Genomic DNA, 14,389 nt, shown 5'->3' on the forward strand with positions numbered 1-14,389 from the left:
TTAAAAAGATGACCTTTGTAACTGGGCTCTTCTAATACTGCAGGACAGCACTGTATACTACATTATCATAATAGTAGTAATAATAATGTTAATAATAATAGTAATTATTATTACTTGAAGAATTAAACTACTTTAGGAAGGTAGGTGTCTCTTTCTACATTGACTACGTTCATTGTGTTCTCCATTAGCTAAGCTCGTCACTTAAAATACCCATTTATAGGAACTTTTCTTGAGTTGCTCATCTTTCACTGGGTTAATATCAGTTGCCACCTCTGTTTCTAATGAATATAGGAATCCTTTTCCTCAACTTCCCTTATTCAGTCCCAATGACTTGATCCTTTTAGTTCCTGGGTTCAAACTGTGTGAAAGGGCTTGCCACTTATTTTTGAAGCTCCTGTGGCAATTATTTTTTTAGTAACTTATTACTTAGAAACTTTGTGCTCCTGCCAAGCCTCCTCTTAAAAGAGACTTTGCCTCTTATCTTTTCAGTAATTATTATCGGTAAAAATGCATTTTTCTTTATTCTTAGGAAGATTTGTAAATATATTCTTTTCACATTAGTATTAGAATATTTTTCATTAATTGGAGAATGCTGCAACAATTTTTAGCAGTGTTAATTGGTTACTTATCAACAGTTGTAATAGAATGTTCTCTGACTTAAGCTATATTTCAGATCATGCTAATAAGCATATGCTTTTCTAAACCATTCATAAATTCTATACATTCTTAGAAATGGCATATTGGAAAATTATTTGTCATATACTTTTGATGGGCATTAGATGTATGTATGATTTTTGGAACTCACATGATGGTTCTCTGCATGAGATGAAGTTGGAAGCTTCACTGGGCTCGCTGTTACCAGCAGCATTCACTGCAGTCACCCGGAACTGGTAATCACAACCTTCCATCAGGCTGGTCACCTTCAGCCTGGTATCATAGACCACGTAGTCTCTGTTGACACGTGTCCAGCGCAGGCTTTTCTTCTCACGTTTGTCTACCAGGTAGTTGCTGATTTCGTTGCCGCCATCAGATTCTGGTTTCGTCCACTGGATGATGATGTGCTCTTTGCCAGCCCCAACTTCTTCGGGTATGCCAGGTTGTGATGGAATGGCTGTTTATAGTTTTTGAAAATAAGGATGATCAGAATTGCATAAAATCACTATTGACAGGACTGCCCTTCTTCCCCCTTCCCCTTGATCCCATTAATTTTTAACCACTAAATTGTCAAAAAGTGTCAATACTCACTGAATGAGTTTCTGGCTACAATTGACTCTGATTCAGCAGGCACACCAGGGCCATATTTGTTTACTGCCCTCACTCGGAATATGTATTCATTGTTCTTGATGAGTCTGGTTACTACATGGGAGAGGGTTGGGCATTCGCCTTCCACAATCACCCAGTTGAGCCTGCTAGTCTCGCGTCTTTCCACAATGTAGTGAGTGATCTCTGCTCCTCCGTCTTCCTGAGGAAGGCTCCAGGCTAAAGTGCACTTCTCCTCTGTTACTCTGCTGACAGTGAGCTTTCCACATGGTCCAGGGGAATCTGAAACAGGTGTAATGACAAGCCGTGATGAAGATCATTCTTTCTGCCCACACTAGAAAATGCTATAGAAATGCAAGACCATCTGACATGCTTACCAAGCACTTTGACCATGACAGACACAGCCTTAGTCCCACTGGCATTCTTCACTGTTAGAGTATATTTTCCACTGTCACTTCTGTCGCAGAACTTAATCACAGCAGTTGCTCGTTTGCCAGTGTACTGCAGAGAGACTTTTTCACAGAAATCTAGTTCCTTGTCTCCTTTGGTCCAGATAATTTTGGGTTCAGGTTTGCCACCAACTGCAGCATCCAGAACAAGATCAGAACCTGCTCTGATGGTAACCAGGTCACCCTGCAATCGGGCATCCAGTTCAGCTTTGGGTGGAGCTGTCAAGACGCAAAGCAGTGTGAGTAAATATCTGACAGTTTCTTTTTCATAAATTGTGTTTGTGATCATTTTTAAAACGAGAATGTTGACCATTTCCTACCATATTCGTCTCGGCAAGTAACGGGACCTGTAGATTCTGACCCTTTGCTAATTACACCTGCTGCATTCTTGGCTAACACACGGAACTCATAAGTGTCTCCTTCACTGAGAGCAGTCACGGTGAAAAAATTGTCAGATACGATGGTGTAGTTGCACTTCAGCCAGCGACCGTCTCCTACTTCACTGACTGGCTTGCGCTCTATGATGTAGCCCACAACCTTGCTGCCTCCCTCATACACTGGGGCAGACCAAATCAGTGATACTGTTGATCTTGTGACATCTGTCACTTCTGGTCTGCCTGGTGCATCTAGAAGTAATGCAAAAATAAGGTTAAAAAATGCAACGCTGAGATCTATGAATACCGACAATAATACACAAATGCACCCTTAAATTTTGATACATACCAACCGGATTTTGAGCCATTACAGGTCTTGAGGCTTCGCTGGCCTTGCTGACACCCGCAGCATTGAGTGCATAAGTTCTGAACTGATACTCCAGTCCTTCTACTAAACCGATCACTTTGTAGTTGCACTCTAAACATGGCACTTTGTTTTCTTTCACCCAAAGAATGGTGTTACGTTCTTTCTTCTCAACCCAGTAGCCAATGATTTTACTGCCACCATCATGGTAGGGTTCTTCCCAACGAATTGACATGGCATTGGCAGACACATGGTAGACCTCAGGTCTGGTAGGAGCACTTGGTGGAACTAAATACAAACACAACATCAAATATGAATGCAGTGTTATAAGATTCAGGAGAAAAATTTAATAATAGAGACTTTGAAATATGATTTTAGTTTTTCTTACCAAATGGATGCTCAGCAACTATTGGTGCTGATTCTAGAGGCTTGCTGACACCAAATCTGTTCTCTGAGCTGACACGGAAAGAATATTCCTTGTATTTTGTGAGATGAGTGACTTTAATCTGAGTGCGCTTCATGCTGGAATTGACAAGCTGCCAAGCTGTTGTACCCGACTCGCGCTTTTCAACTATGTAATTGGTAATGTCAGTGCCTCCATTATCTTTTGGTTCCGCCCATGACAGGACACATGACTCAGCTGAGACAGACGAAACCTCGATGGGACCAGTTACTGGACCTGGTCTTCCAATGACCACAACTGTGATGGTAAATGTTTTAACGCCAGCTGTATTTTCCAGGGTTAAGAAGTATCTGCCAGAGTCACCTCTCATGCTGTCCTTTACAGAGAGGGTAGTCCTGTCTTTTGTTGTTGTGATACTCACTCGATCTGTCTCCTTCAGTCTCATTTCTTCCAGTTTCCATGTTACTTTGGGGGCAGGACGACCACTGATTGGCACATCGATGGTGAATGAGCTTCCTGCTTTGCAAGTTATGAGCTGATTGGTGATTCCAGTGAGGTCAGCAGTGGGCTCAATTTGAGGCTCCTTAATGATGACAGAAGAGAAGGCTTCCCTGGGTTCACTACAGCCAGCATCGTTCTTGGCCTTCACACGGAATTCGTATTCAGTGTTCTCAACAAGACGCTCCACTGTGAAAGTCATCTGTTTGGTGTGACCAGCTTCAACCCAGAAGTCAGATCCCTTCTGTCTCATTTCAAGCAGGTAGCCAGTGATCCGACTGCCTCCGTCATGATCAGGCTTAAGCCAAGCTAACACCGCAGAGGATTTGCTAGTGTCAATGACATCAAGTCTCCTGGGTGGAGCAGGCTGTTCCGTGGCTACAATTGGTTCCGGCATCTCATAGGGTTCGCCAACACCATACTCATTTTCTGCAGAAACACGGAAATAGTATGGAACGCCTTCTGCCAGGTCACCAACCTTGAGGATTTGACGAGTGCATTTCTCGCTAATAACTTGCCAACTGCGGCGACTTGCTTCTCGTTTCTCCACGACATAGTGATGGATTCGGGCGCCACCGTCAAGAAGTGGGGCATCCCACATCAGTGTAACAGATCCCCGGGTCACATCTTTGAAGGTAATTGGGCCAGGTGGGCCTGGAGAGTCCAGCACCTTTACAGTGAATGTGATTGACTTACGGCCACTGTTGTTTTCCACAGTGAGGGTATATTTCCCTGCATCATTTCTGTTGCAGTTTTCCACAGTGAGGGTGCTGAAGGAGTCTGTTGTATGGATATCTGCCCGAATGCTGAGGTTAGAGTCTGGTTTGGTCCACACAGCTGTAGGAGTAGGTCTACCTTGGTAGGCAATGAAGAGGCGAATGCTGGCTCCAGCCCTAACAATATGAGTCTGCTTGAAGTTTGCATCTATGTCTAACTCAGGAGCTGTTAATCGGTCAACTGCTTTAATTGTGCCGGTCACTTCACAGCTGTCTCCTTTTCCAGCTCCATTGACAGCACTCACTCGGAATTTGTATTCTTCACCTGCTTGTAGATCAGTGACTGTATATCTTGTTTTCACACATGTCTCTGCATTCACCTTGTGCCAGTCTCCTAAGTCAGCTTTGCACATTTCAATAATATACCCAATTATTTCCATGCCACCATCAAACACTGGCTTAGACCATTCTAAGCTCACAGTTGTCTTTGATGTGTCTGTAACTTTGACCACTGTGGGAGCACCTGGAGGGCTGACAGGCTCTCTACATTTAATGAGTCTTGAGATACCACTGGCAGGTCCTACCCCTGCTGCATTTTCAGCCATGACATGGAATTCATACTCATTGCCTTCTGTCAGACCTGTGACTTTGAATCTCGTCTCAGAGATTGGCCGTTTGCTGATCACTTTAACCCATCTTGTGCTTTTCTTCTCTCTTCTTTCAAGGATATAATGTTGAATTTCATTGCCACCATCTGATTCTGGCCTTGTCCATGTCAGGGTAATGCTATTGCCTGTTATGTTGCTAGGCTCTGGAATGCCGGGGGCGTCAGGGACAGCTGTAAACAAAACAAAATCAATTAGACACATTTTCTTGGAAGGTTAATCTTATGACATAGTACCACTTAGTTAAAATGCAAACTTACTATATTGTATTTGAGCAACCACTGGGTCCGAATCAAGTGGCCTGCCAACACCAAACTTGTTAACTGCAGAAACTCGGAATTGGTATTCATTGCCATTTATTAGTTTCATGGCAGTATAACTGTGGGCTTCACATTTATCTTCAATGAGTGCCCAAGCAAGCCTGCTGGTTTCACGTTTTTCAATTATGTAGTGGGTTATGGGAGCACAGCCATCGTTGAGTGGAGCATCCCACCACAGAGTCATCTTCTCACCAGTAATGTTGGTGAATCTTATTGGCCCAACTACTTTCCCTGGTGTATCTATAAGAAAAAGTTGCTAGGGTTAGTTTCTTTTTCCTTGTCCATTAAAATACAATTAAGCATGTCTCTAATCCAAGTCGCATAAATTGTGTCATTAAGAAGCTATTTTAAAAGTACCTTGTACTTTCACTGTAATATCTGCCTTTGCAGAACCAGATACATTTTTGGCTTCCACTGTATATACACCACGATGGTCCCGAGTAGCGTCTCTAACAAAGAGGCTGGTGGATCCAAGGACATCAGTTATTTCCATATTCATCCTCTTTTCAATTTCTATTCCATCTCTGAACCACGTTACTCGAGGTACTGGTCGTCCTCGTACCAAAGCTTTAATTCTAAGGCTGTCTCCAGACTTAATAATGAGACCATCAAAGTACTCAGGGCCAAACTCTACTGTTGGTGGAACTATAAAATAAGTAGAAATACATTGTATTAGTTTGACTTAATAGAGAAATACATAAACATTTTTCATTAGTGCTATATCATAAAGCCTGAAAAGGTAATGGCTTCTACTGTGCTACCACAGGCTATTTTGAAAGTTAGGAGTGAGAATTGAGAATTTTGATGATGGGGTTAAACATCTGCCTCTAATTATTCCCTTTGTTATGTCTGTCATGTTATTAATTTTGCATTGCTATTTGTAAAAAGAGAAATGAAACATTTACAGATCATTTACTTCCTAATATTGCTGCATATTCAAGCAAGTTCCTATAAGAGGCCATCAGCTACATTCAAGCAAGGTGGTGATTGTGTTGTTGGATGTATGTTGTTTGTATTTTAATAACTTCAGTAAAGATGGACAGTTATTCTTGAAAGTCTTTTTCTTTTCTATTATAAATGGTTAAAATTACAAAGCCTCATTCATACTTGCTGCAAGCTCTTTATATGGGAATAGAGTGAAATAGTAGACATGGTAAAAAGATGCCAATCCCTTTTTTTCTTCTCTTCACCTGAAAGCTAAAAAGACCTAATTCATCGGCATAGCACTTCTAGGTAATAAGTATGAAATGATGTTTCTGTTCTCCTTTGAGAGACCAGGGGCCAAAAATATTTTTGAAGAATGTGAATGCTGTTAGCCACATTGGCTATCAGTTGTAAATGCTTACCATTTTCATCTCTTGTCATCATAATGCCAGAAGACTGCGAGGGTGGGCTTATAGTTCCAACGGCATTTCTTGCAATTATTCTGAACTCATATCGATCTCCAGGACTAAGTCCTGTAACTGTGTACTGACATTCACTGACATCAGTGAAGTTGCATCTAACCCAGCGATCGCTCCCTTGTCGTTTCTCAATGCTGTAGGCCACAACCTTACTGCCTCCATTCCGGAGCGGGGGGTTCCATTTAAGTGTGATGGTCTCCCGGGTGACATCGATGTAGTCAGGAGTGCCAGGTGGGTCTAAAAAATTATAAGGAAGTTAAAGGCATCATTATGTCTGTAACCAGATCTTAATCATCCATGTAATAAAAATGCAAAGAATAAATCCCCCAAATTCATTTCAGTCGTTGGTTTAAGCTTTGCTTCATAGTCTTTAAAAAGAACTTTAAATTACTTTATTAGACTGATTTCAAATCACTTCCTTTGCTTTCCATGACAAGTTCTCTAGTGGCAAGAAGAGATGCAACAAGGTGATATGTAGAAGAAAAGCAGTGTTTGATTTATCTGTTTCTGACACATTCAGTTGCTGAATTATATATGTCTGAATAATAATCACTTACCTACTGGGGAAACAGCTAAGGTATATTTGCTTGGGTCGCTAGGTGAGCTTAGGCCAGCAGAATTTTCAGCATATACACGGAATTGGTAATCCAGACCTTCCATTAGTCCAGTAGCTCTATACTCCCTTCCAGAGATTGGGGATGTATTAACTCTTTGCCAGAGGATGCTGTTTCTTTCTTTCTTTTCAACATGGAATCCAGTAACTTCTGAACCACCATCATAAACCGGAGCATCCCAAGTTAGTGACATGCCATCAGAAGTCACATTGTATATAACTGGCTTTCCTGGAGGTCCTGGAATCCTAAACTGGTGTTTTGCCACAATAACGTTTGAGACGAGCGGTTGGCTAACTCCATATCTGTTTTCTGCTCTCACTCTAAACTGGTACTCGGCGTCTTTGACTAGATTAGGAACTTTGAAAGTCGTCCTGGCGACACTTGAACACACCATCTTCCAGTTTGTTTGTGAAGCTTCCCGCTTCTCGATGCTGTAACAAGTAATTTCTCCTCCGCCGTCATCTTCAGGCACATCCCATGACAGGATGACACTGTCCGCCTTGATTTCATCAAACCGCATGGGTCCTTTGGGCTTTGATGGTGGGCCGAGGGTGATGACTGTAATGGGAAATGTGTTTCTACACACTGCGTTGTCAAGAATAATGGTGTATTTCCCTCCATGCTCCTTCTTGGCATTCTTAATACTCAAAGTAAGTTTATTTTCGGTTTTACTGAAACGAACAAATTCACTTTCTTTCAGTGGCAAACCATCTTTCAGCCAACTGATAGCTGGTTTAGGTTTTCCTTTATAAGGTAATTCAAGGTGCACATTGTGTCCAATTCTTACAGTGACTTGTGCCCCTGGGATTTCTGACAGGTCGACTTCAGGTGTAATAATAAGTTCTTTCACTGTAATTGGCCCAATAGTGACAGCATCACTCAGTCCTTTCTCATTTTTGGCAAACACGCGGAATTCCAGGACTGACTGTTCCTTCAGTTGACCAACCTCAATTTCACATGTCTTACTTATGCCAGCATGGGACCATGACTGTTCGCCTTTACCTTTCCGTTCCACAACATATTCTGTGATGGAACTCCCTCCGTCAAAGTCAGGTTTGGTCCAGCTGAGAGTGACAGATGTCTTTGTTGAATCTTTCATCGAGAGATCGCGTATAGGAGCTGGTACTTCAGCAGGCTTCACTGGTTCTGTAGTTTCACAGGGCTCCCCAATTCCCATTTCATTTTCTGCAAGAACTCTGAAGAAGAATGGTGTTTTCTCTGACAAATCTGTGACCTTGAAGGATGAGCTGGAACATTTGTGTGACACGACAGACCATGTTCTCTTGGTGGCATCTCTCTTTTCAATGACATAATTAATTATGGGAGATCCCCCATCGATGAGAGGAGGATCCCAGAGCAAAGTAACCGTGCCTCGAGAAACATGCTTGACCTGCAGTTTCTGGCAGGCAGCTGGTGTATCAAGCACTTTAACACTCACAGTTGAAGACTTTGATTGACCAACTCCATTTTCTATTGTGATAATATATTTTCCTGTATCATTGCGAGTAACTTGAGGAATAGTAAGTAAAGAAGATGAATCGGTGTTTTGAATGTTGTATCTGGCATCACTGCCAAGATTCTTCTCGTCTTTTCTCCATGTGACAGTAGGTGGAGGTCTGCCTTTAAAGGGAATCATCACTTGTACATCTTCACCAGCCTTAGCTACAACAGAGGTTCTGAGAGCCACGTCTAGGTCAATCTCTGGTTCCTCTGTAGACATACAATGGATATACACAGTGAATTTTAAAAGCAAGAACATGAGTAATTTTCTGGAAATACTCAAAATAGAAACAAAAACAAAAAACTTAATCACGCCAGTAGGAACATACCAAGTATATCTTTAGCTTGTACAGGTTCAGTCATTTCTATAGGTTCTCCTTGTCCAGCACAATTTACAGCAGATACCCGGAAGTAGTAATTGACTCCAGGTCTCAGGTTCGATACCACATATTCTGTAGTTCTGATCTCTCCTTTGGTAGAAACAACAGCCCATTCCTCTTCCTCGCCTTGTCTCATCTCAACAACATACCCTGTAACAGCACTGCCCCCATCATAGACAGGTTTACTCCAGCCAAGAGTGATGGATGACTTAGTGGAATCTGCAATTCTTATCTTGGCAGGTGGACCTGGGGGATCTGGAATGACCATTTACAATACAATAATTATACAATCACGTACATATAGTCACACACACAAAAGACATTGGTGAAAATGCTGCTTATAAGAACACTTACCAACAGGATCAGCAGCTTTGTAGAAGTCAGATGGTTCAGAAAATGGACCCTGTCCAGCGGCGTTTACAGCACTAACTCGGAATTGATAGTCACTGTTTTCTGTGAGTCCTGCCACTTTCTGTCTGGTGTCACGGATCGTCTCCTTTTGTACTTTAAACCATCCTAGACTCTTCTTATCTCGTTTTTCAAGGAAATAGCCACTTATTTCATTACCACCATCTACAGTTGGCCTGCTCCAGACAACAGTCATTGAATTCTTGGTAATTTTTGTCACCTCTGGTATGCTTGGTGGCCCAGGTGTAACTAATTAAGGAAGAAAAAGAAAAATGAGTTATAAGGATCAACATTATTAATACGTTCTACCTTTCAATTTTCAAATCCTACCCAAGAATATTAGTTTTATGTACTATATTTTCCACCTTGTGAAAAAGGTAGTAATGATACAAGATATGACACATAGGAAATTATTTTTAAAATATTCACAGGCTAGAAGAATAGTTTATGTTTATTTTTAAATTTTTCACTTTTCTGTTTTCTAATGAAATTATGTCTCACCAAATGCATTCTTGGCTACAACCGAAACAGATTCCAGTGGCTCGCCAATTCCATATTTGTTCACAGCTCGGACTCGGAAGATGTATTCATTTCCTTTTATAATTTTGGTGGTTGTAATGATGCACTCTTCCAAATTTTCAGACACCATAGACCACACGACGCGGCTTGTCTCACGCTTTTCTACAATGTAGTGAGTGATTTTTGCACCACCATCATCAGCTGGAGGCTGCCATAAAAGGGTGATCTTTTCAGCAGTGACAGTCTTAAATTCAATTGGTCCACCTGGAGGTCCTGGTTTGTCTATCAATGAAAGGACAAATGGTATGTTAGTACTTTTTGAAAGCCTACTAATTAAAAAAAATTAAATTTTAGTCAAACAAAATATGATACTGGTCTGTATTCAGCACCCACCAAGGATCTGTACTCTGATGGTGGCTGAGGCTGAGCCCATGGCATTCCTTAGTTTTAGTTCGTAGCTTCCACTGTTCAGGCGACAGGCATCTTTGATGAGTATAGATGCGAGGTCAGTGGTATTTTCGACACACACCAGTGCATTGGTTTGTAATTCTTTGTCATCTTTATACCACTCAATTGTAGGCTCAGGTTTGCCAGAAATGCCAGCTCTAAGCTTCACAGATGTACCTGCTCTGTATTTGACAACTTCTGTATATTCTAAAGGCAAATCAATTACGGGTCCACCTGTAAGAAAAACAGATGAAAAATATTTAATATATCATAAGGGTGAAATAAATGGTTGCAACAACCTCTAAATAAGGCCATTGGCCTTTATTAAATTATACACACACACACACACACACACACACACACACACACACACACACACATACACACACACACGGAGTAGTTCTAATCCTATTCATCTATTTTAAAAATGTAAATTTTGTGGGCCATTTCTATCTCAGTTGGGGAAGGAAGATGGTGAGCAAACTCTGTATCCCAAAGATACTACATTAATTGCACAGGGACTTAAGTGCCTTAACATATATTTCAAAGCCCATTAGGTGTTTTATTCCAGTGATGAAATGGAATACAGTACTGAGAACATTGAAGAAGCTACATTATAAATTTCCTTTCCCACTAGCTTTTCTTCCTCTAACTACCTCCTATTCTTTTTCTTTTCCCTTCCCAGTTCACTGAAATCCAGGTAGGACAGTTCCTAGTAGACCCTTGAAGTCTGAATACTCTACTCACAGAGCTACATACTCACTGGACAGATTTTCTGCCCAGGCTGCTTAGAACTACTGAGAAACAAAACTAAATTTGACTTTCTTCACAGTCTCTCAAATACTGATTCAGTGTCTGCAAAGCTTGATTCATGAGGAGTGGCCCCAGGGTTTTCAGCATTAAGATCAGAGTGAATACTTTTGCCCAGACACTATAGTGGCTCAATTTCCACTTTGAAAATGGAGAACTTTTAGAAAAAGTGTCACAGGGTACCTGACACTCATGACATTTTCATTTCCAAACCCTTGTTGAATTGCATGTGACATTTATTCTCCAGAATGGTCAAGGATATGTATTTTGTACTAAAGTGATACGGACAGGACTCTGAAGTCTATTTGAATCCTCATTCCGTCTCTAATGAGCTCCTTGACCTTGGGGAAGCTACATAAGCACTCTCAACCTCAATTTCTCTTCCATAAGATGGGTTGATCTGAGGGCTGTTAGAACTAAGGGAAATAATTTATGAAATTATCCATAAATGTTAGCCTCTGGAAATACTCTCATCATCAAAATCTCTGTTTAGTCTGTCACTTACTTGAAAGCAATGTTCTCTGAGAACACAATCATGGTTTTAATTATTGACTCTGATAATTTCAAATAGGGCAAACTCATACAATCAAGAAATCATAAAAGATTGAAATTGGAAAGGCCCTTAGCTATCCTGTATTTCAAGTCTCTCATTTTAAAGTTAAGAGATCTGGAGAGGTTAAGGAATTATCTTAATGCTCCTAGCTAGTTCAAAATTTCTTCCAAAAACCTAATTAGGACACATGGTAAAAGTTATTCTATCAATTAGAACTGAGAAAAAGAAGGACAAATATTGGGTTAAATAGCTATCAAGATTCAAAGTGCTAAAAACGCTTACCATAAGAATCAATGCATGTTATGGGGCCTACGACCTCAGATGGATTGCTGATGGAACCAACAGCATTCCTAGCAAAGACACGGAATTCATACTGGGAATTCTGAGTCAAGCCAGAGACAACAAATTGAGTCTCAATAACATTGGTGAAGCTGGCCTTTGTCCATCTGCCATCTGGAAGGTCGCGTCGCTCAACAACATAGCCTGTAATCTTGCTTCCTCCATCGAAAGCTGGTTGTTGCCATGAAAGGCTAACAGAATTCTTTGAAATATCAGTAATACGAACATTTCTTGGGGGTTCTGCAGTAAGAAGAGAAAGCAGATTAGCGGCACCTATGTCAATATTATTTTGTTTTATAGAAATAAAATTTTCATTTCAAGTTTTCAGAACTGTCCTTCCCATGACAAATACATACCACAGGCGTCAATGGCCAAGACTGGTTCAGATGCACGGCTGGGTTTTCCAACACCAGCAGCATTTTCTGCGTACACCCTGAATTCATAAATAAGTCCAGCACTAATTGTTGTGACTTTGAAGTGAGTTGTGCGGATGAGCATTTTGTTGGCCTTTTGCCATAAAATACTGTTTCTGTCTTTCATTTCCAGGTGATAGCCCATGACTGCACTGCCTCCATTGGACACTGGTTCATGCCAAGCCACAGTGATGCTTTCTCGAGTGGCATTAGTGACCCATGGTGTAGATGGCGGTCCAGGTGTTGCTATAAAAGAGAGATATCCCATAGATTAGTACAGACATTTAAAACGTTTATGGTAAATGAAAACCTGGCATCTTTGAAAAGTTTGACAACTTACTGTATGGTAGTTTGACAATCACACAAGCCGAATCTATGTGATCACTGATGCCAAAGCGGTTTTCTGCCTTGATGCGGAATTGGTATTCTTCACCAGTGGTTAGTTTCATGACTTTAATCATGGTTCTTGCAACTGTTGCAGACACTTCAGTCCATGCTGCGGTACTTGTTTCTCTCTTAAGTACAATGTAGTTGGTGACTTGACTTCCACCATCATACTTAGGTGGCTCCCATTTGAGAGTCACACTTTCTTCACTTATGTCACTAATAGCAACAGGGCCAGTTGGAGGACCAGGCCTATCCAGCACGACGATGTTAATGAAAGCTTTGGTTGTTCCACTGGAGTTGGAAGCTGTGATCTCATACCTTCCAGCATCAGCAGTAATACTTTCTTTGAGATTGATGGTCAGGTTCTCAGCAGTAATTTCTGTATTGAATCTCATGGTTGCCTTCAGGGGAACGCCATCTCTTGATAAGGTCACTTTGGGCAGGGGTTTTCCAGCAATTGGTATGTCAACTTTAAGGTTTGAACCAGCTCTAACATATACTGTGTGACTCGGGAAATTCTTCATATCAATTTCAGGTGGTACTGAAAAATAAGAGTACAGAAAGTAAAGCTGAAAAAGAGTTTCTGAAAACTAACTTAAATCAATGCAAATAATTTTGAATTTTGCTTCTATATAAAATCAGACATACCTAGTTGCTCCTTAATAAGAACAGGAAGCAGAAGCTCTCTTGGATCACTCAGGCCAGCTTGATTTTCAGCAAACACCCGGAAAAAGTATTCAGAATTCTCCCTCAGACCAGAAACAATGTGATGGGTTGACTTTACCACAGCACATCTAACCCAATTTTTCTGTCCTTTTTCTAGTGCTTCAACGACATAGTGTACAATTCTGCTTCCACCATCATGTTCAGGCTTCAACCAGGTCAGGGAAACACTATCTTTGGATACACTTGTTACTCCAAGTTTTTCAGGTGGACTTGGTTTTTCTAAGAAAATAAAGCATCAAAAGAAAGGGAAGAATTATTACAACATTTTTTCCCCTGTATACTCTTTATACATTATCAAAATAAAGCTTTTAAATGAAGGGCATATTTTGCTTTGATTTGAGTCTTTCCTTGTTTTTTTTTTTTAAGTTGGAGTCTCACTCTGTCGCCCAGACTAGAGTGCAGTGGCACGCTCCTGGCCACCACAGCCTCGACCTGCTGGGCTCCGGCGATCCTTCTGCCTCAGCCTTCCAAGTAACTGGAACTACAGGCGTGCACTACCACGCCCTGCTAATTTTTTGATTTATTGTAGAGATGAGGTCTCGCCAAGTTGCCCAGGCGGGTCTCGAACTTGTGGGCTCAGGCAATCCACTCACCTCAGCCTCCCAAAGCGCAGGATTACAGGCTGAGCCACCAAGCCTGGCTTGATTTGAGTCTTTCTTCCTTTTTATATGCCAGTTTGGCTTCTGAGCCAACCAAAGTTCCCCCAACTTATGTCATTATTGTTATAGCATTTAAATTCAAATTCAGTGTCAAATAATGAGATTAAATGATAAAATTTAACCCAAATTTGATACGAATATAAAAAAGGAGGAACAAGATGAACAATCTTGTGAGAAACTTT

At 41.1% G+C, this 14,389-nt stretch overlaps 1 protein-coding gene across 6 annotated transcripts in view; it reads right to left on the reverse strand.

Annotated features, from left to right (window-relative positions):
• Positions 1-14,389, reverse strand: part of TTN (titin) — a 275,101-nt gene that overhangs the window by 18,744 nt on the left and 241,968 nt on the right. For all 6 annotated transcript variants that reach the window (XM_021711039.1, XM_021711037.1, XM_021711038.1 and 3 more), the window contains 18 exons: positions 13,471-13,767; positions 12,776-13,363; positions 12,379-12,681; positions 11,966-12,262; positions 10,267-10,554; positions 9,856-10,155; positions 9,301-9,603; positions 8,896-9,201; positions 7,010-8,776; positions 6,396-6,689; positions 5,407-5,694; positions 4,990-5,289; positions 2,836-4,902; positions 2,433-2,735; positions 2,030-2,335; positions 1,638-1,928; positions 1,246-1,542; positions 806-1,111 (listed from right to left, as the gene is read on the reverse strand). In XM_021711039.1, coding sequence (XP_021566714.1) covers positions 806-1,111; positions 1,246-1,542; positions 1,638-1,928; positions 2,030-2,335; positions 2,433-2,735; positions 2,836-4,902; positions 4,990-5,289; positions 5,407-5,694; positions 6,396-6,689; positions 7,010-8,776; positions 8,896-9,201; positions 9,301-9,603; positions 9,856-10,155; positions 10,267-10,554; positions 11,966-12,262; positions 12,379-12,681; positions 12,776-13,363; positions 13,471-13,767 — 8,901 coding nt within the window. The remainder of the gene's footprint in view (positions 1-805; positions 1,112-1,245; positions 1,543-1,637; positions 1,929-2,029; positions 2,336-2,432; positions 2,736-2,835; positions 4,903-4,989; positions 5,290-5,406; positions 5,695-6,395; positions 6,690-7,009; positions 8,777-8,895; positions 9,202-9,300; positions 9,604-9,855; positions 10,156-10,266; positions 10,555-11,965; positions 12,263-12,378; positions 12,682-12,775; positions 13,364-13,470; positions 13,768-14,389) is intronic.

Source organism: Carlito syrichta, unplaced genomic scaffold (genome assembly GCF_000164805.1).
Source record: "Carlito syrichta isolate Samal-C Ts95f unplaced genomic scaffold, Tarsius_syrichta-2.0.1 Scaffold301826, whole genome shotgun sequence".
Lineage (NCBI taxonomy): Eukaryota > Metazoa > Chordata > Mammalia > Primates > Tarsiidae > Carlito > Carlito syrichta.